The sequence below is a fragment of the Rhinichthys klamathensis genome, unplaced genomic scaffold (genome assembly GCF_029890125.1).
Source record: "Rhinichthys klamathensis goyatoka isolate OS25496 unplaced genomic scaffold, OSU_Roscu_1.1 h1tg000571l_1, whole genome shotgun sequence".
In the NCBI taxonomy this organism is placed as follows: domain Eukaryota; kingdom Metazoa; phylum Chordata; class Actinopteri; order Cypriniformes; family Leuciscidae; genus Rhinichthys; species Rhinichthys klamathensis.
The window spans coordinates 2,265,024-2,287,638 of NW_026607037.1; the positions used below are offsets into that span (position 1 = coordinate 2,265,024).

Sequence of the window (22,615 nt, forward strand, 5' to 3'; positions counted from 1 at the left end):
ATTAAATTGATCAAAAGTGACAAAAGATTTATTTCAAATCAATGCTCTTCTTTCAAACTTTGCATTCATCAAAGAATTTTTCTATAATGTTATTTTAAATTCTAATAATATTTCACAATTCTACTGTTTATATTGTATTTTTGATCAAATGCAGCTCTGGTGAGCATAAGAGAATGTTTTAAAAACATGTTTAAAAATCTTACCGACCCCCAAACTTTTGAATGGTATAGTTTACACAAAATAATACACACAAAGACCAATGAAGAAAGGAATAATTTATTTGTAGAGTAAAGTTTGGTCAAGTGAGTTCCAACCACTAGACTAAAGCAAATTGGGATATTTAAGTTGTTCAGAGCAAGCTGGCCCTTTGTCATTCATTATTGCTTTTTAGTCATGAATAATAAATGTATTTTTACATAGTGCATCAAGATGACAAGAAGCATGCCCATATCAAAAGTTGAATGTGAAAATGTAAACAATGTCTTTCAAAAGGATATAAACACTAATTAACTTTAGAGTAGTGCCTGACTTACCAACCCACCAAATATTAGTAACCAAGTGAATATCTGCAAAGAAACCCTTAAAATGTTAACAATAGCATGAGTAAAGCAGTAAGAAAATGGTCACATTCAAAAATAGCTTGACCAATGACTTGATTTCAGTGATCCAGACAAATGTCAACATAAGCTACCTTTTGCTTTATTATTTTGGTCACTATGGCTTGAGCAGAGCAGCAGGTATCAGATGCAGACGAAGCTGCAAAAGCTGTATGTTACGACGAGTGCAACATGATGGCTTTCAGGCGTAGATCCAGTGCTGACTGCTCTCTTCCCAGCAGAGCAACTCGTGATGCTCGAACCACAGCGAGATCTCTCTCTGAGCACTTTCAACTGAATCACTGCCATGGACCACATTCCTGCACAAGAAAAACAATTTAACATCCACCCATCCAGTTGTCCATCCATCCAGTCAAACATGCACATTCACACTAACCTGCTCACTTCCACGGAAAAGTCTCCTCTGATAGTGCCTGGGAGAGAGTCTGCTGGATTTGTCTCTCCAAGCATCTTTCTGGCGGACTTAACCACATCATGCCCTTGCCATGCCTAATAAAACATATATAAATACAGACACGTAAAGTGTTGAAGTTAGACATCTTCATAGCAACAGCATAGCAGCATAAGTACAGAAATCATATTGGACCTATATAGGGAGACAATGTGTTTCTTACCATAGCAACAATGGGTCCTGAGCTCATGTATTTGACCAAGTTGCTGTAGAAAGGCTTCTCCCTCAGGTCCCGGTAGTGCTGTTTGAGCTGCTCCTCTGATGCCTACAAGCATATACTGTATTAATGCAGATGATATATTTCTTATGATATATTATTCATTTTCTTTATGAAAGCTCAGTGAAAGATACTCCAGTGGTGGTCTCACCTGCAGTAGCTTCATGCCGACCAGTTTGAAACCCTTTCGTTCAAAGCGCCGGATGATCTCACCCACCAGTCTGCGCTGAACACCATCAGGCTTCACTGCGATGAACGTGCGCTCGTTTGAGCCAGTCCATCCTGAAAACCATATCTGAAATTAAACCCTTTTAAACCCCCTCAACTACTCAATGACATCACTTGTTTTTTTTTTTAAGTACTTTCCTACAAAAAATAAAACAGGTCTATCTTGCAGAAGTTAGTTTGAGTGGTATTCTAATTTATTACACATACTCCATTCTGATTGGTCAATTATGTGGACAAAATGTCACCACAAAAATGGCAATATCAGAAATCCTTGTGGGGACATTTTTTGGTCATCATGACATGGGGACAACAGCTTATAAATTGTACTAAGTGATGTTTTCTGAAAATGTAAAAATGCAAAAGTTTTCTGTGATGGATGGGTAGGTTTAGGGGTAGGGTTAGTGTAAATGGATAGAATATTTAGTTTGTACAGTATAAAAACCATTATGTCTATGGAAGGTCACGATAAAACGCGAAAACACAACACTCTGTGTGTGTGTGTGTGTGTGTGTGTGTGTGTGTGAATAATGACTAACTTACATAACTGTGCTTGCGCTCGATCTATCCGCGGTCAATATAATAAAACAAATTCATATTTTATTTCCATTTATTTGTTTATTCGGTTAGTATCCAAGTTATATATTTGACTGGCTGTACATTGTCCCTAATAAAAAATATATCGTACAGATATATTTGGTGGTACTGCTTAACATACGCATAAAAATCATACTCGATATACACATTAAAAAAAATGATGAAAGTAGAATATGCCCTATATCCTCCTATTAATACCGAAGCATTAAACCTCTTATCCCTCGCCACCTGTGTAGGTCACAAAAATAACTGACGTTGACTCAGAACGCAGTTCCATTTCAAATGTATTATTTTTATTTACTTGCAAATAAATATTAGTAAACTTTATGAAAAGCGTAACGTTATAGAAGTAAGTTAACAGTTAGTCAATATCGTTTTAGCGCAATCGATTACTGTTCAAGGTCCCTGCAGAACAAAATATTACATATTCTACAATAGCACATATTCTTCTGCATACCTGATTCAATAATCGTCGATTGTTTTGCCGCTAAATCCGCGACCACGAGCTCTTTTGTGTCGGATAATGACCTTTTAGAACCCATTATTATAAGCTGTGCAGCGGTCTCGAGAGCGCGCTACTCCTGCACACCACACGGACCAATCACGGGTCAGCAAACACTGAAGAACCAATCGCAGGAACAATTGGATCAAGTCAAGAACAAGGAGAGAAAGCATTTTATTAGCCGTTTTTTTATTACTCAGATTATTAATGTTTATGTTAATGACCAATATCACGTGCTAATTCGTTAACAGAGTAGACTAGGACCCAAAACACATTTTAGGTGGTAACCTATTTATGAAGACGAATGACGTCTTTGGGCCGCATGTGTTAAAGCGAAATGCTTGCGTTACTGCATGTTGCTTTTACTTCGCATCACCTTATGCCTAACAACCTCTCCTAAAGCATAGCACTATGGGCGTACTATGGCAAGCCGTTTTAGCTTAAATTGTACCCAGCCTTACTTGTTGTAATTTCATTTTTACTAGTAAAAATTTAATTAGAGAACTTTACAATTCAATTCGTACTAGTAGCAATTACAATTAGAGAGCTCTCTAATTCAATTCTTACTAGTAACAATTGCGATTAGAGAGCTCTCTAATTCGATTCTTACTAGTAAGAATGTAATTGCAGAGCTCTTTAATTCAATTAAAGAGCTCTGCAATTGCATTCTTACTAGTAAGAATTAAATTAGAGAGCTCTCTAAATCAGTTTTTACTAGTAAGAATTACATTAGGAGAGCTCTTTAATGCAATTATTACTAGTAAAAACTGATTTAGAGAGCTCTCTAATTCAGTTCTTACTAGTAAGAATGCAATTGCAGAGCTCTTTAATTCAATTAGAGAGCTCTACAATTCAATTCTTACTAGTAGCAATTACAATTAGAGAGCTCTCTAATTCAATTCTTACTAGTGAAAATACAATTAGAGAGCTCTCTAATTGAGTTATTACTAGTAACAATTACAATTGCAGAGCTCTCTAATTCAATTCTTACTAGTAACAATTCCAATTAGAGAGCTCTACAAATGAATTCTTACTAGTCATATGTCTCCATTGACTTCCATTCATTTTTAATTACAGAGCTCTTTAATTGAATTGTTACTAGTAAGAATTACAATTAGAGAGCTCTACAATTGAATTGTTACTAGTAAGAATTACCATTAGAGAGCTCTCTAATTCAATTGTTACTAGTAACAATTCCATTAGAGAGCTCTCTAATCCAATTATGACTAGTAACAATTACAATTAGAGAGCTCTCTAATTCAATTCTTACTAGTAACAATTTGATTGTAGAGCTCTCTAATTGAATTGTTACTAGTAACAATTACAATTAAAGAGCTCTGTAATTTAATTATAGAGCTCTCTAATTGCATTCTTACTAGTAACAATTCAATTATAGAGCTCTCTAATTCAATTCTTACTAGTAACAACTCAATTGCAGAGCTCTTTAATTCAATTAGAGAGCTCTCTATTTCAATTGTTACTAGTAAGAATGCAATTAAAGAGCTCTCTAATCCAATTATTACTAGTAAGAATTCCAATTAGAGAGCTCTCTAATCCAATTATTACTAGTAAGAATTCCAATTAGAGAGCTCTCTAATTCAGTTGTTACTAGTAAGAATGCAATTGCAGAGCTCTTTAATTCAATTACAGAGCTCTGCAATTATACATATCTTTAATTTGTTTTTTTACTAGTAAAAATTCAATTAGAGAGCTCTGTAATTGCATTCTTACTAGTAAGAATTGAATTAGAGAGCTCTCTAATTGTAATTGTTACTAGTAATAATTGGATTAGAGAGCTCGCTAATTGTAATTCTTACTAGTAATAATTGAATTAGAGAGCTCTGCAATTGCATTCTTACTAGTAAGAATTGAATTAGAGAGCTCTCTAATTGTAATTGTTACTAGTAAGAATTGAATTAGAGAGCTCTCTAATTGTAATTGTTACTAGTAAGAATTGGATTAGAGAGCTCTCTAATTGTAATTCTTACTAGTAATAATTGAATTAGAGAGCTCTCTAATTGTAATTCTTACTAGTAACAATTCAATTATAGAGCTCTCTAATTAAAAATGAATAGAAGTCAATGGAGACATATGACTAGTAAAAATTCATTTGTAGAGCTCTCTAATTGCAATTGTTACTAGTAAGAATTGAATTAGAGAGCTCTGTAATTGTAATTCTTACTAGTAATAATTGAATTAGAGAGCTCTCTAATAATAATTGTTACTAGTAAGAATTGAATTAGAGAGCTCTCTAATTGTAATTCTTACTAGTAACAATTCAATTATAGAGCTCTCTAATTGTAATTGTTACTAGTAATAATTGAATTAGAGAGCTCTCTAATTGTAATTGTTACTAGTAATAATTGAATTAGAGAGCTCTCTAATTGTAATTGTTACTAGTAATAATTGAATTGTAGAGCTCTCTAATTGAATTATTACTAGTAAAAATGTAATTACGACGAGTAAGGCTGGGTACAATTAAAGCTAAAACGGCTTGCCATAGGCGTACATACGTAGCGCTGTAACGTGTGCATCTGATAGTCAGCCTAGCAAACAATAACTCGAGATGAATTAAAATAAGCCGCCGACATGAGGACTGCTTGCAGTTGTTCCATCACTTAAAATTTTGTTTAGCTAATAAAACGACTTAGACTTCTATAAGGCACTACTTACCCGTCTTGAAAACGTTCGCAAATATTGTTAAGCAAAGTATGATCATCTTCGCAGAGCAGGAAACCGGGCTGCCTCTAGAGTTTTCCCTAGACTGAAAAGAAAGGAGTTTTCGGAAGAGAGGGAGGAGATGCGCGCGCACGCGCGCTGAGGAGTGCTAGGTGACATCACTGATCTAATGACTGGATAGCTCATGACGTCATAAACAGTGAAGCCACCGCGCCGCCATATTGTGATTCCCTAGTGAGCTCACGCGTTCTATTGAATCAATGGGAAATTGTATGATTTGACTGAGAAAACACTGCATAACGAGACACCGTCTTTAAATCTTAAGTCTCCCTGAACAGTCTTACAACACAAACATCCTAAGCATTTAAATGGGTATTTGTTTAAAGTCGGAAATTATTCCTGCTTACTAAAAATTAAGTATATGTGAATTGTGAACTTAAAATTTAGCTCTTTCTGATTGTGTTTTACAGATAGACCAGTAGTCTGTTCAAGTATTTGATTAGTTAGCAAGAACATGTCCAGGAAATGCATAATACAAATTGTATGGGTTAATGTACACCTGTTTCACCTCTTATTTACCCCTTATTTACACTGCACACGTCTGCGGCGCGTTTACAGCTGCGACACGGCTACCGGAGCTGATCGCGCCCACAAATCGGCAAATCACGTGGAAATGCTCCCGGTGTGAGTTGACACCGCGTGAAGGTAGGAAGTTATAAAACATTGTCGGAGCCATAATGCGCCGCAGATGTGTGCACTGTAAATAAGGGGTTTACACATAGGCCTACTCCGTTTGCAGTGCATATTTTTTACCATACCCATGTCAACAGGTTGGAGCTTTCACTGCACGCGGATGCCCGTCCTGTGCGGTGCGTGCAGAGATCGTTTGTGCTGCAGGCGCTGAATTAAAGTGACAGCGCATGGTTCGTGGTCAAACTGAACACGGATTGACATGAAAATATTAAATATATGCATTTAATTAAATTTATAAGACGTAATGCATTGAATAATACGTTTATTGGGTTTAAACTTGAATAACGTTACGTCTGTGAAAGAATGCATAGTAGGCTATACATTTGTTTTAAACAACACGGAAATAGCGACAATTGTGCATATAAATTACTATATATGGGCTTAAAGTACAACCTGTGAGTAGTTTTTCAAGATACTTTTGTGATCTTCGTTTTACACTTGTTGATGCGCAGCGGGTCATCTTAAAAGTGCCGTCGGAGCTACCTATCTCTGTATAACGGCCGTTGGAGCCCTCTGCTGGTAGGGAATCGTAAGATGGCCGCTCGAACACTTCCGGTGGCTTCACTGCCTGGTGGCAGTTTAGAACGTCATGAGCTATCCAGTCATTATATAGATCAGTGGGTGACATGCGCATGCTTGCCTGGTTTTGCATGTCCGCACTACTTAAAACATCTTCCCCCGGTTTCACAGACAAGGCTTAAATCTAGTCCTAGACTAAAATGAATGTTTGAGCTGTTTTAACTGAAAGCAACTTGCACTGACAGATCTTAAAATATGTCAGTGCCATTGTTTTGATTAAAGATGCACACAGGTAATGTTTTTTTTAAGGCATGGTTATAAAAGCTACTCAAATGACCTAATTGAACTTAATCCTGGCTTAATCTAAGCCCTGTGTGTGAAACCAGAGGGCTGTTCCATAAAACAAGATTAGAATACAAGCCAGGCTTATTTTGGTTAGTCAGACTTATTGTCAGTTGATTCTGTTTCATAAAGCAAACTTAAAATAGTTCAAGTTACTCTGGCAACTTATGCTGGGAAACTAACCTGGTCCAGGGCAGGCTAACTGTCAGGCTAAGCCTGAGTTGTTACACCGTTCATATAACATTGAACACACCAGGAACACAATGATATTACCACTGACTCTCGCATGCCATTATTTGACTTTAACCACTACCAGTCCAAAAATAAATATACAGTATACAGAAAATCATCTTAAATAAGGCTACAATGATAAATGAGACAATATAGACCTAAACATTTTTTCAATTATATTGTATATGAAATGTGTATGTTAATGTTATATATATATATATATATATATATATATATATATATATATATATATATATATATATATATATATATACACACACACATGCATACATAACACAGAACATTACAATCTAAAATAAAGAAAAGCTTTTTAAAGCAGAAGTTAAAAATCACAAAAATTAAAAATAAATAATTACAAAAGCACAGACTGAATTTGAACTGGTAGGATTAATTAGTTTAGTAATTGGCCTATAGTATATTAGCCTACATTTGATTTACCCCATTACAAGAATCTCAGTTATTGCTATCATAAAAATACACTTGTAGATTTAAAATTCTAAATAAGGCACATCTAATGTCCATCAACAAATATTTTATGGAATATTCTTTGATTTTAGAGTTGCCTATATCTTTTAAAAATGTATACTATTGCTCTTAATTTCATGTTATCCTCTCCATAGTGTACTTTAGAAACTAAATCTAACCAATCATTTAAAACTGGGGATTCTTGCTTTCTCCAAAAAAAGTTTATTGCTTTAAAGCAGTGGTTCTCAATCCTGGTCCTCCTAGGGAGCCACTGCTATGCACAGTTTGTATGTCTCCCTCATTTAACACACCTGATTCAGATCATCAGCTCGTTAGGAAAGAGCTTTATTAACTGAAGTGGGTGTGTCAGATAAAGGAGACATATAAAATGTGCAGAGCAGTGGCTCCCTAGGACCAAGATTGAGAACGACTGCTAGTTCGTTAGTTAGTTCACCCCAAAATGAAAATTGTGTCTGTAATTACTCACCTTCATGTTGTTCCAACCCCGTAAGACTTTCGTTCATCTTCGGAAACACAAATTAAGATATTTTGATTAAATCTGAGAGCTGCCTCTAATGGATCGAAACTGGCCGGCCCAGAAAAGTTAGAAGATATCGTTAAAATAGTCCGAGTGACTACAGTAGCTCTATCTTTAAGTTTATCAAGCGACGAGAATACTTTTTGTGTGCAAAAAAACAAACAAAAATAACGACTTTATTCAACTATTCATTTCCTTCTCTGTGGGCCTCGACTGCGCAACGCTTCTGTGTTGTACGCATAGACTGTAAAAAAAAGGTTGTACGTCACACGTAGGCTCACTATTGGCCGACGCTGGTCACGTGTGTGATGTGTGTGACGTATAACCTACGCGAAATCTCGAGGCCCACAGAGAAGGAAATGAATAGCATTCCCAAATTATATTTTCTGTTCAGTTGGAGATTTGCATTTTTTGTTGCGCTGCAACTATGACATCTCTCAAATACCTTTAACTCTTTCTAGTTTTCATAAACAGGCTTTAATATGCTGATCCCTAATATATAATTATAATTTTATATTTGGAACAACCAAAATATTAAATATAAAAACAATTTTTTTAATTGGTTTGATAAAATATACTTTTAGTAGGTCAACTTTTGGATGACTCTTGCTCTCTTATGAACACTTTATGCAAGAATTCCCCCAAGAGAATATGCCATTGTTTTTGGTGCAATTCCTGATTGTGTGAAAGCTTTAGTTACACCTGGCCCTAAAGGTCCTTCATGCTCTCCACCTATTTTTGACAACACTAATCTATTTGTTGATCAATGTCTTCTCAGCAGCTTGTCAAACAAGAAAATTCACTCAATTCTTAACAGAGATCAGATTTCTTTACCTGCTTGTGTAAGCTTTTGGATAAATACATTTGATGATATAGTATGGGAGAACTTCTGGCTCCTTCAGCAAAAATTATTTTTATCTAATAAAGTGGTTGAAGTCTCTATTAAAATTATTCACAATTGCTACCGAGTTAATTATAAATTTGCTAAATTTAATAATAGTATTTCCCCCTTGCGCTCCTTTTGTCATCAGTTTGATGAGACAATTATTCATTTGTTTTGGGAATGTGTGTATAGCAAAATCTTTTGGGTTGACTTCTGTCAAATGTGTTTTTTGGTGACTCTCTTAAATTAGACCCCTTTCATTTTAAATTTGTTCTTTACTTGCTACTTTTTCTTGCCAAATTTTATATTCACAAGTGTAAATTTTCAAAGAAAACTCCTTTTTTCATTTTTAAGAAAGATTTTGATATGTATCTACACTCACCGGCCACTTTATTAGGTACCCCATGCTAGTAACGGGTTGGACCCCCTTTTGCCTTCAGAACTGCCTCAATTCTTCGTGGCATAGATTCAACAAGGTGCTGGAAGCATTCCTCAGGGAGTTTGGTCCATATTGACATGATGGCATCACACAGTTGCCGCAGATTTGTCGGCTGCACATCCATGATGCGAATCTCCCGTTCCACCACATCCCAAAGATGCTCTATTGGGTTGAGATCTGGTGACTGTGGAGGCCATTTTAGTACAGTGAACTCATTGTCATGTTCAAGAAACCAATTTGAAATGATTAGAGCTTTGTGACATGGTGGAAGTAGCCATCAGAGGATGAGTACATGGTGGCCATAAAGGGATGGACATGGTCAGAAACAATGCTCAGGTAGGCCGTGGCATTTAAACGATGCCCAATTGGCACTAAGGGGCCTAAAGTGTGCCAGGAAAACATCCCCCACACCATTACACCACCACCACCAGCCTGCACAGTGGTAACAAGGCATGATGGTTCCATGTTCTCATTCTGTTTACGCCAAATTCTGACTCTAACATCTGAATGTCTCAACAGAAATCGAGACTCATCAGACCAGGCAACATTTTTCCAGTCTTCAACTGTTCAATTTTGGTGAGCTCTTGCAAATTGTAGCCTCTTTTTCCTATTTGTAGTGGAGATGAGTGGTACCCGGTGGAGTCTTCTGCTGTTGTAGCCCATCCGCCTCAAGGTTGTGCGTGTTGTGGCTTCACAAATGCTTTGCTGCATACCTCGGTTGTAACGAGTGGTTATTTCAGTCACTGTTGCCCTTCTATCAGCTCGAACCAGTCTGGCCATTCTCCTCTGACCTCTGGCATCAACAAGGCATTTCCGCCCACAGAACTGCCGCTCACTGGATGTTTTTTCTTTTTCGGACCATTCTCTGTAAACCCTAGAGATGGTTGTGCGTGAAAATCCCAGTAGATTAGCAGTTTCTGAAATACTCAGACCAGCCCTTCTGGCACCAACAATCATGCCACGTTCAAAGTCACTCAAATCACCTTTCTTCCCCATACTGATGCTCGGTTTGAACTGCAGGAGATTGTCTTGACCATGTCTACATGCCTAAATGCACTGAGTTGCCGCCATGTGATTGGCTGCTTAGAAATTAAGTGTTAACGAGCAGTTGGACAGGTGTACCTAATAAAGTGGCCGGTGAGTGTAAATTATTTGAAGAACTCTAAAAACCCCACTGCATGTAAGACTCTGAAATGGTGTCAATCATTTAAGCTAGTTTAATGTTATTTATGTTTATGTAATGTAACCCTTTGCATTGTGTATTGTTTATTATTGTCCTTATTTGTTTTTGTTATTACTGCATAATAAAAAAATGAATAGCATTTGGGTCGTATACCCAAAACTATATTTTGTATCTTTATTATATTTGGTTTCTAAAAAATGTCTTCCCTGAATTACTTCTGTTCAATTTTTTTATTATTATTTTACAAGTAGGGCTATAGTCGACCCTATAAAATATATGAGTGTAATGAGCTATAAGTTCACCGCAACTTATCCAACATACTAAAGATAAATTATAGTTCGAAGACATTTCTGGTGTTATAAAATATTGCATATTAATTTCCTAAGCAAAATGTATATTTTAGTCAGAATTATTGCGCTCCTATTTGGCGTGCAGAAGCGTTCGTTCAATGTGAAGTTTAGTAGCAAAATGAAGATATTTGCACAACTTTCTAACTTTTACAGAGGAGAATACACCTGTTAAATGTAAGTTATGCACTGAGGAAAACACCATGTCTCAAATGCATAAAACAGCACAAATAGAAAATACATGCTGTTTGCTGTGGTGGATCGATTTGATCTATGATCCACCGGTCCTTATATACGTATTTCTAAATGCGTGTACATTGATAATCAAAGCATAATAAAAAAATAATGTTATAGGGATTCCTTGGTTGGCTGAGTCTACATGGTAAAGGTAAAAAACAAACAGTTTTTGCTCAATTATTCTGCTGTTAATTTCATTCGATTTTAATGACTGCGAGGCAATTGTGTACGAATTCATTTTGTAAAACAATTTTGGGGGGGGGGGGGGGGGGGGGGGTATGATCTGGAAATGTTTTTTTAAAAACCAATTTTGTGAATTTCACACAGAAGTTTACACAAATTTGATTGAAAATATACCTTTAAAGAGGTCTGAAGAATGCTTCATGGTCTACTACAAAATGAGACCAAATTAACTTTACTCATTTTTATTCTACATCTGTTATAATCCACACAAATTAATCATATTTAGCTCACATATTGTAAAGAATATTACACGTATATTAACACAGATAATAAAAACAAAGTCTTTCCACAGAGGATTATACTTTTGGGTTTGGTCACCTGTCCAAATGTACTAAAGAAATCTCCTTTTTTCCCCTCTCAGTATTAGCCACATAATCCAAGAAAGATGGATAAAAAACGTGGCTATATTTTGTTCTCATAAAGCATAGCATTAAACACAAAGCAGCCTTTACTGCATGCAGTGCCCATAAAATTAGGAACAAGACCACTGCAACAGAACTCATGACCTTTAAGTGGACCTGAGCATCAGACAGGTGTACCCTCCTGTTTCTTCTCATCCTGACTCCTGAAGTAGTCATAACTGAGCATGATATCCCGTTTCAGTGGTAGAGAGGGCTCTGGGATAGTGCTGGCATCCACACCCAGCTCTTTGGCTTGCTGGGCCAGGATCATGGCACGCAGCAGAGGAGGGTATTTCACATAACGGACAGGGGCCTCAGGAACGGGTTCACAGCTCTTGAAAACCTCTTCTTCATGTTTGGGAACCAGTCGCCAGTCATGATACATCACCTTATCCAATTCGCGCTCTGTGGGCTCCTCTTTACCTGAAACACATCCAAACAATGCCACAGCAAGGCTGCTGTATTTATTTGCTACATTTGTTAATTGTTTGCTTGCTACATTTATTTACTCTGTATAATTCTACTGAACTCTAATGCTGTCACTTATTGACTACTGCTCAAAAGTTTGCAGTCAGTATGAATTTTTTTAAAGAAGTCTCTTCTGCTCACCAAGGCTACATTTATATAGTACAAAATATTATGATGTTATCTATTTTAATATATTTTAAAATGTAATTTACTCCTGTGATACAAAGCTGAATTTTCAGCATCATTACTCCAGTCTTCAGTGTCACATGATCCTTCAGAAATCATTCTGATATGATGATTTGCTGCTCAATAAACATTTATTATTATTATTATTATTAATGTTGAAAACAGTTGTGCTGCTTAATATTTTTGTGGAAACTGTGATAAATCTTTCTCAAAACTGTCTTAATCGGCTCCAAATACACAACTGTAAAATATTAGGTGCTGATCATTAACTAAGCTAAATTTCAACTTATATACATTTTCCCTTATATCACATTTACTCCACAAGCGACCAGTATAAAAACAACTACCGTAGTTATTAGTCTTACATTTACATTAAGCATACAAAGTGACTTTCAAAACAATTGATCATAAATATATTAGCAACACCACAAATATCCAATTAGTACATTAGCTAGAGTAGAAGTCATATGGCAGAACAACACATTGAACTAACTTTTATTTAAAAGAATTGCCTTTATTTATAGTTGTACAGAGAAAAGGTCTTTTCTTACCTCTAAATGTTAAAATGCCCCATGCTTTCCCATGATCCATGTTCTAAATGAGAAAACATCAGAATTTGAATTCACACATGCACTGACCTCATACATAAACATTTGTACAATTAAAATAATCACAGAACGTACCTCTGCTGTATAATCCACCTTGACTTTTGTTATTTTCCAGTAGCATGGCTCTGTATGCTCGTCCAGCCATGATTTGCGTGTGAAGAGCCGACCCACACCAAACACGCGCATGCCAGCTAGTAACGTAAAGAGCCGGGTTTCTGTCTGCACATCTTTCCAAGCCAACACTGGCAGCTTTTTGCCAGTGAAGGGCCGTGTCATGGTGGCGTAGTCTAAGGCATAACGCTGAGAGTCCTGGGGCCGATTCTTCAGCTCCCGGTAGGCCCGGATCTTCCGTGCCATCTCGGCTATAAGCCTCAGACGCTTTTTCTTTACCATGTTGCCTGGATGATCAATTAAAAAAGATTACAAAAAATAAGCACTAAAATATGGACATAAATATTACATCAGGTTTTTTTCACACAAACTTATGGAGTTCATGCAGCTTGAGTGCTGCAGTCATTAATGCAAATATCAGGGTATATCAAATACTGAGATATCCTGAAATTCATGGAATGTTCAGTTATTCACTCAAATTGATATGCTGATAATATAACCTGAAATGAAACATGAGAAACATGTATAATACAAAATAGAAGAATTTAAACCATTAATATAGACTTTTGGACTTTACTGTATATTGAAACCAGGGAACTCACAAAGAAAAAGTATTAAATATTGCTAAGTCTATTATTATGTATGAAAGTTATATTATATTAAGTATTATATGAAAAATCGAGTCAATTAAGACTCGTAAGACTGTATTTCAAATGATCAATAATAATTCGTTTTTCTCTTTAAATTAATACATAGGTTTGAAGGCATATTTAAAAGGAATAAATAGATCCATCTACTGAAAATCCATATGAGACAGGAACCGTTATCAATTTTGCCAATTTTTCCTCATTATTTAAGACGTATGCTAATGTAAAACGAAAAAGATATCAAACAGAAACATCTGAACAGCAAATACTTTCCACGGACTAGTTAAACAACCAGCTAAATAGTCTTGGGCACACATGCTGCACGTGTTACAGCACATCATAAGATACTAGACAAAGGGGTGAACGCAAAGCACTACAGCCAAAGCCATAAGAAGAAAAGTGACTTTAATAAATACAAATACGCGCACATTTTAATCCCTTTTCCAGCCAATGACAGTTATCTTACCTATCTGTTTGACTTGACCTCCACACAATTACGTCACGGTTACTGCTGTCCGTCACGGAAATCGGTCCGTGCGAAACGCGCGTGCGTGTTTCTGTTCCGCTTAGGGCGGTCACCACTATTGCTTTATTTTTAAGCAATATTTGAGAGGGTATATCTCAAATGTTTCTCAATTTAAGTGGTCATAAATCTGTTCAGTAACATAAACAGGCCTACATAAATAATCTCTTTTGCAGTACTTTCAATGCAACATTTTGTCAGAAAAATACTGTACAAAATTAATTAGAAATGCATCATCCAAAAGTATGAGTTGTTTAATTTTTTTGTAATAATAGCAACAATATGATTGATTTTTAGAAACCTTTATTAAGATCTCAAAAAGAACAAACAAACAAAAACATATTCAGCCCCTATTTTAATGCATATATCATTTTCCTTATTTTTTTCTTGACTCATATAAAAGGCCATGCTTAATGTATGTTGCAGAAGAAGCGAGAGAAGGAAGAGAGAAGTGAATAAAGAGAGAGTGAATGAGAGAGAAAGAGAGAGCGCTTATGACATACAATACGTGCAGAACACAGTATAGGGACCTGTATATATTTCTATACATACATTAAGAGCAAAAAGTGCTTTATGCATAACAAAAACATGATTAGCTTTTTTTTTTAAACAATGGATTATAAAACCTGCAATATAAACACCATATGAATTCAATATGAACCTCATGTAGAGATGTTGCACAGATTGAAAACTGAATCGACCTCCACGTCAGTTAGCATCAATCAGTTTGACAACTGCATCAAGGTATTTTCAGGAAAACAGAGTTTCTCTGGAAATACTGTTCAGATACACATACACACACACACACACACACACTTTGAGTAATAATAACTAGGGCCCAAAGTAATTCCTAGAGACAAAAACTGTCAAAATACACAGGCATTTTCCTCACCATTTCAATGTAATGGTATTTAAAACACATTTATGCTGACAATATTCATAATGACGTCACTGTTGTTACTTACTGTCTGTTGGTAAGTCCAAGTTTGATAAAATAAGAATAGAGTAAAAAACATACAATGGTTGTTTAAACATAAAGAGAAAAAAGACCTTGGCACTCTGAAGTGCTGAGATGTTTGACTGGCCTGTAATGGAGCATGACATTTGAATATGCATTACTTTAGAGGAGATCAGGTAACGTTTTCTACCTCCAAGGGACGCCAGTAATGAAGAAATTTACAGTTCACTCAAGGTGTCATGTATTGTTTGTGTCCCTTGTGCATGCAAACAGTTTGATTGTTTGCCTGTGTTTCATATGGTTGCATGTTATTGTTCCCCACATCAGAACAGGTTTATGAGGTTCATATCTTGCTTTTTGTCTGAAGAGCTAATGGACTTCTTTCCACTGGGAGTTCACAACAGAATAAAAACTGTAATATATATATCCAAATGTCACCTGATTGGGAGCTACCTTTAGAGCCTTGAATGATAGTTGAATATTTAGCGACAAACTAGTAAAACAGACTTGACTGACCTTGAATTCTTTTCAAAGTTATTCAGCAAGCTCTGTTATCCACCATTGTGATTGGCAGCACAAGTCCAGTGTTTATATATGTCGATTCTTCTTTATCTGTAGAGACATTTTCTAATGTGTGCATAATGACAAGCTGAGTGGATGTGCACGCGGCACACGCAGTCTCAGGTCCAGCGGCAACGTTTCCGCTGGCAGGCCTCCGGGTCTGAGGAGCAGCCCTCAGAGTCACTGCCCGAGGAGGGTCCTGGCGGGGTGTGTGTGTTCGAGTGGGTGTGCGTATGATCCAGGCTCAGCACCCATCCCAGTTTGGAGTGAAGAAGATGTCTGAGGCCAGGCGGCAGGGGCAGGACTCGAAGGGCATCGACTCCGGACGGGAGAAGTTTGCGGAGTCGTGAGCAACAAAGGTACTGTAGAGAGGTGGCAGCGGAGACGGAGCGAATCACCTTCATGCTGCTTTTGGCCGCGGTGGAACACGCCATCGGAAAAACATGTTTATTCTTCATCTCTGTAGCTGCTACACCTGCCACACACACAACATACAGGTTAAATGGTATTAAATGTGTGGTTTAACAGAGATAAAGCTGCTCTCCAGGTGTGTGATTGTTAAATAGTGTCTGATCTCCAAAACCCAGGGATGTGCAATTACAGATTTTCACACAAGACTAGTCAGTAGATTGTCTGAACAACTAGTTATTATAGTTACTAACTACTAAAAATAATTACTATACTAACTACTATAAATAAATAATTATAATTAACATTTAACCTCATTTAACCCTTTAACTGTCACCCCCCTTTTTGAGCGTTGACGTGAAAATGCTCTACCCAAACTTAAACGGTTGTAATTCATGAAGCCTGTGTACTAAAGACTTACGGTTGGTCTCTTTTAAAAGAAGACTCTTGGCAGATTATTGCTGAAGTGGAATACATTAATAGAATTAAATTATTTAAAAGTTATTGAAGTTTAAGTTTATTGTTATGAAAATATAATAAAATATATATTTTTCTTTTATTAAAAATATATATAAATTAATATAGGTTTCAGCCTAAAAATGACAGAAAGTCAAAGCCATATATCTAACCAAGTTGTGTTCCAAATTTGAAGTTGATATCACAAACATTGAAGTTCCCATGAGATTTTGTTTGGGCGTAATACCAAAAATACCCACCGGGTGCCATTGCATTCCATTGAATTTAATTGTATGCATTCTGCCATAACAAATTAATAAATTTCTATCCAAATATTACTTCTGTCACTAAATATGGAACCTTGAGACTCAGACCTTTCTGACAATATGTGTTTTGTCAAGATTAGAACATTTTTGATAATAAATTATGAAAGATGATGCCCAAAAGGGGAGGGGCCTAATAAAAAATACCGTTTCTATGGTAACGCAACGTCCAATTTCAAAACGGTTTTCACAGGATTGATTCTGAGTTCGTAAGCTTTCAAATGATACCTAATTTATGATAACTACTAAAATATGTGATATAATAATAATAAAAAATTATATATATATATATATATATATATATATATATATATATATATATATATATATATTATATAATATATATTATACTTTTTAAAGGACTTTTTACTTTACTTTTTAAAATATAATTTTATCTTTTTTTTATTGACAAATACTATATTATGTTTTATTATGAACTTTTAGCATTAAAAACCAAAGTTTCAATTATTAAAAGTGTGTGCGTCAACTTTTTGTGACAAAGGTCAGAAACTCCTGTAATGAAGTTGATTTTTTGAGGCGCACTCTTGTCATAAATTAATATATTACTGTTCATACATAATTTGTAAGAAAAAAACAGCGCTAAAATATCTATTAAGGAGTCTTAGACCTTTCCAACGATATATAGTTTGTCATGACTAGATTAGGATTTAATAGTAATATAGTGAAGTAAATTTAGGTTGCCCGTATACGGGCAGGTGACAGTTAAGGAGAGAAAACTAAATATATATACACACACACACACACACACACACACACACACACACACACATATATATATATATATATATATATATATATGTATATTGTATATATACTGTATGTACATACATACATATATATATATATATATATATATATATATATATATATAAACTACCCAATAATAAGACAAATACAAAAATAATATTATAAAAAATATTGTATTATTGTTTCTTACAGTTAACTAAACTGTAAAATGTAAAGGTTAACTAAAAAAAAAAATGTAATGGTGTCAAAAATATGTGTGTCTGGTTGCTAAAGCAACTTTTACATTTTATGTTGACAGTCTTAAAAATATTTATTTTTCAAGAACTTCACTGCACATATAGTATCTCTCCTAGAGAGAAAGTGACAGTTAAAATGTGTATTATATTTCAAAAACAAGATAAGATAAGACCGCAGCTGAAAGCAGTTGTCATGTGTAAGATTAGCTCTTACCGATGCACTTGCGGTTTTTGAAGAAGGTGAGGGTGCCGTGCCAAGTGTCCAAGTGAACACCAATAATGGATCCCTGTCCGAATCGTGACGAAAAGCTCACTTTATCACCGTTGTGATGTAACAGACCTGACAAAAACACATACATACATTACATTACAGAAGAATCCTTAAGCACTATGCTTTCATGTAAAGTCTAGGTGTTTTGAGGACAAGTATGTGTTTGTGAACTGAAACTGTTTTACCTGTATATGACAGACCCCAGCTGTCTTCATCTTTTCCCAGCAGGCTGCAGAATGTGTGTCTGTATTTGTCTAGATTCATATCTGACGTGCCAATACCAACCATCTACATAAACACACACAGAGAATTCAACCATTAAGAATAAACAATCCCATATACACTACCGTTCAAAGGTTTGGGGTTGGTACGAAGTCTCTTGTGCTCACCAGGCTGCATTTATTTGATCAAAAATACAGTAAAACAGTAATATTGTGAAATTTTTTAACAATTTAAAAAACTGTTTTCTATTTAAGTATTTTAAAATATAATTTATTTCTGTGATGTCAAAGCTGTACCAAAGAGCTTTCAGCATTACTCCAGTGTCACAATATCCTTCAGAAATCATTCTAATATGATGATTTGCTGCTCAAGAAACTGAATTTAACTGAAACAAAATGTTGAAAACAGTTGTGCTGCTTAATATTTTTGTGGAAACCATGATACATATTTTCAGGATTCTTTGATGAATGAAAAGTAAAAAAGAAAAAGAAAAGGTAACACTATAAATGTGTTTACTGTCATTTTTGATCAATGTATTACATCTTTTCTCAAGTAGTAATTTACACACACCCCCCCCCCCCCCCCCAAAAAAATATTTGACCTCAAACTTTTGACCTGAAGTGTACACATTTTCAAAAAGAAAAAGTAAAGCAATGTGGCTCACATCTAGGAGAACTCAATTGATTCAGCAAGTTTCATCCTCATTAGCTGTATGCTGACAGTTATGCTTCGGTCTGCTGAATCAGCCATGTTGCTAAATGTCTAAGTTTAGAATCAGCCCTTTTCAGATAAGATGCCCAAAATAAGCAGAATGCATCCTATTCCTAACCATACAGAATATTACTACCACACAAATCACGCATAAAGACACACTCTTGTCTCTCACCATGTCTGTGCCATAGACAGGGGAAGTCATTTTAATCTCCCAGAAGTGTTGTCCCTCCGAAAGTTCTTTGGAGCCACGAATGGCAGCCGTTCCACAGCTATATTCTGAGTGGAAGCTCACTTTCCTGTTCTCACAGCTCAGCAGGGTTGCAGACGACCGGCTGCCCTCGTCCCACACCCAGTCAAAATCTGACAAACAAGTAAACAGCCAATAAGAGAACAAGTTCAGTCATAATAAGCATGATCAAGGTAAAAAAAAAAATATTAATGTTGCATTTGGCACCACCTTGGTCATCTTCTCCACAGTGGCAGTCTCGCAAGTGTGTGTAACCCCGGAGCCGTGGGTTACAGCTGAGCTCCATCTGTGAATCACAGCTGCAGTACGACTCTCCCGTTACAGGCACCGCACTCGGAACCGCTGGCACAATGGCCGGATACTCAGCTTCGGAATCAGAGTCACTGTACTGCAGGACAAATGCGTGCAAATTCAGATCTGACATAGTTTCAGTCCGTTTTGTCAGCCATTTGTGCTTTTTTGAACTGAAAGAGCTGTTTTGTGATGTTCAGCACTTCAGACAAAAGGCCATCTCATACTAAAAAAAATAATTGCTGCCTCATCTAAAGGCATATCCACATCATCCACACCAACCTGCTGGCGATCATAACCCCACTCGTCACTCTCGGAGGCGAGCACCAGCGCTCTCGCATCTGCATCCCGTCGGATTCCACTCCACACGTACCTCCACGCCCTGCTGTTTCTGCTCCGCCTTGACATGCCAACCAGGAGCCACCGCACCTGTCCATCACAGACAGAACAGTTGTTGACATCAAGCATAAACAAAGAGAACAAACAGTCCTGCTGGAGAAACCCATTGTCAAGGCAAGTCAAATCTATTTGTATAGCACTTTTCACAATGCTCACTGAAAGTCATGATGTTTATAATATCTTACTATCTTCATGCCTTATAGTCACATATTAGCAGATTAAAGCTTGACGACAATTTACAGTACTGTGCAAAAGTCTTAGGCACATTAGTATTTTCAAAAAAATATATATATATTAAGCCAGTTATTTATATCTTTTGCTGTAGTGTGTCAGTAGGATATAATATCAGTTTTTTTTAAATTATTATTTCTAAACATTCCTTTTGCCATTAATTGTAATAATCCAGTGAGATTTTTGTATGCAAAAGGAGTCTGCCAACAACTGGTATGATACACACCGAGATCTGATCTAACCATCATCTGGGATTACATGAAGAAACTGAAAAAACTGAGACAGACTAAATGCAGAAGAACTGTGGCAACGTCTCCAAGACGCTTGAAGAAACCTTCCTGCAAATCTACCTGAAAAACTACGAGTAAGTGTCCCTAGGACAAAAGCTGTTTTAAACGCAAAGGGTGGTCACACCAAATATTGATTTGATTCAGTTCATAGAAGTTAATTCATAAAATATATTTATGAAATTATTTTTGAAAGCATTATCAAAACACACACAAAAACCAATAATAAAAATTATTGACAGATAATTACCCTAACGATGTTTAGCGTTTAGTTCTTCCCTCATATTTAAAAATATATACAATATTCTCATATTTTGACCTTTATTTGAACTTGTATGTTCATTAAAAACAAACATCCCGTCCGGACATCACTTTAAGGAATTGTGTGTTATTATACAGTAGTGTACCAATATGTTAGTTTGATATAAGCCATAAACTTTTGTGTCCCTCCCTACCTCATGTGTTTAAAATAATTTTCAAAAGGACAAACGAATTGTCGTAGTATGCATTTTATTGTCAGCCCGTTGCGCGTGAGCTGCGATCGTAAAGCTTACACTGTAACCCCACACTGTAGTGTTTCGCGCGAGATGTAAACAGGCAACGCTCAGTTTAACAGTCAATTACGTGCATTCAGTAATTTCATTTCGCATAAGCAATCATTATGAACTAGCTAACATGTCGGTATACTGTATCTCCTAAAGACAGATTCCCCCCAAAAAATAAGATAAAAATAACATGTTCTCTTGTTAGGCCTCGCAGAAAGTGGTCAGCCAGAGCCAGGCACCTTGCAAGTCTGTAGAGATGAAGGCTTATTCACTTATAGGAGAACAGATCGCCTGTAGTCACGCTAATAACATGGAATCCTATTTGGATTACAATATTATACCAGCCCATATGATAATAATTGTAAGAAAATGCAACAGGCTTTGCCATTTGATCTTGGCGCTAACGGAGGCTCGCGGACTTAGCAGACGCTACATCCTGCATTCACTAGGACAAGCACAAGCAAACTTACCTGCCTTTTAGGGATACCACCGCGATCGTTTGGTCCCGTATACCTAAAGATTTTATTATGACACTGTAATGTAACGTTATGTATCTGTGAAGGCAATCGGATTCTGTCCACCAGGCAGGCACCAGCTAACTGTCACACTTTTCTGTGACCTACTTTCACGACAGACGTAAACAATCATCGCCAAAGTCCCGCCTCTCCAGTTCAAAAACTCCATTGGCCGAAAATTCCAAGTGGGTGTGGTTTATTTTCTAGCTCCAGTTCTAAACAGCTGTCACTTAAATGTCAAACTCATCCCAAGACTGTGAAGGCTAAACCCCTTTCTGACGTTCACTGCACGCTTCCCAAGTACCTGGAGGCAGATGTTAAAATTTGTTATTATCGATTAACTAGATTAGTTTTGGACCGTTTCAATTAGACAAACAGCTCTTTTCTGCGTTCTTCATGTTCTATAGCAAATTTCAACCGATCAATTTAACCGACACATGTATGTTGTATACACATATATTCTACCACATGTATCAGAACAATCTGTTATCTACAATTTGTCATGTTTGTTCTTACCTACAAAAGTAAGACCCGAATATTGTTAATTTACCTTGATTAAGATTGTTATTTAGTTAATACACAGTATCAAGCCTGATCGGTTTTATGCTGCCTTTCACGCTAAAGACCGTCTCCAGGTGACAACACGTGACGTGTCACGTGACGGTATTTTTTTTTACAGCCTATGGAGCTGTAGACGTCATCGGACTGGGAATTTTGCTCTACATTATCAGTTAAAATCATGTAATTGCG

General features: G+C 36.3%; 3 protein-coding genes across 3 annotated transcripts; all 3 read right to left on the bottom strand.

The window, feature by feature from the left end:
• Nucleotides 1–275: 275 nt before the first annotated feature.
• nme3 (NME/NM23 nucleoside diphosphate kinase 3) lies at nt 276–5,411 on the bottom strand. The gene is made up of 5 exons (XM_056239882.1): nt 5,283–5,411; nt 1,437–1,567; nt 1,232–1,333; nt 994–1,106; nt 276–916 (listed from the first exon to the last, which is right to left on the bottom strand). The coding sequence occupies exons 1-5, from the start codon at nt 5,326–5,328 to the stop codon at nt 799–801; spliced, it is 510 nt and encodes a 169-aa protein (XP_056095857.1). The 5' UTR covers nt 5,329–5,411; the 3' UTR covers nt 276–798.
• Nucleotides 5,412–11,655: 6,244 nt separating this feature from the next.
• mrps34 (mitochondrial ribosomal protein S34) lies at nt 11,656–14,478 on the bottom strand. The gene is made up of 4 exons (XM_056239795.1): nt 14,377–14,478; nt 13,228–13,550; nt 13,096–13,138; nt 11,656–12,313 (listed from the first exon to the last, which is right to left on the bottom strand). The coding sequence occupies exons 2-4, from the start codon at nt 13,543–13,545 to the stop codon at nt 12,015–12,017; spliced, it is 660 nt and encodes a 219-aa protein (XP_056095770.1). The 5' UTR covers nt 13,546–13,550; nt 14,377–14,478; the 3' UTR covers nt 11,656–12,014.
• A 1,324-nt stretch (nt 14,479–15,802) lies between these two features.
• On the bottom strand, nt 15,803–21,984 carry spsb3a (splA/ryanodine receptor domain and SOCS box containing 3a). Its single transcript, XM_056239834.1, has 7 exons — nt 21,821–21,984; nt 20,171–20,317; nt 19,808–19,985; nt 19,523–19,710; nt 18,600–18,702; nt 18,358–18,483; nt 15,803–16,427 (listed from the first exon to the last, which is right to left on the bottom strand). The coding sequence occupies exons 2-7, from the start codon at nt 20,294–20,296 to the stop codon at nt 16,072–16,074; spliced, it is 1,077 nt and encodes a 358-aa protein (XP_056095809.1). The 5' UTR covers nt 20,297–20,317; nt 21,821–21,984; the 3' UTR covers nt 15,803–16,071.
• Between the last annotated feature and the right edge of the window lie 631 nt (nt 21,985–22,615).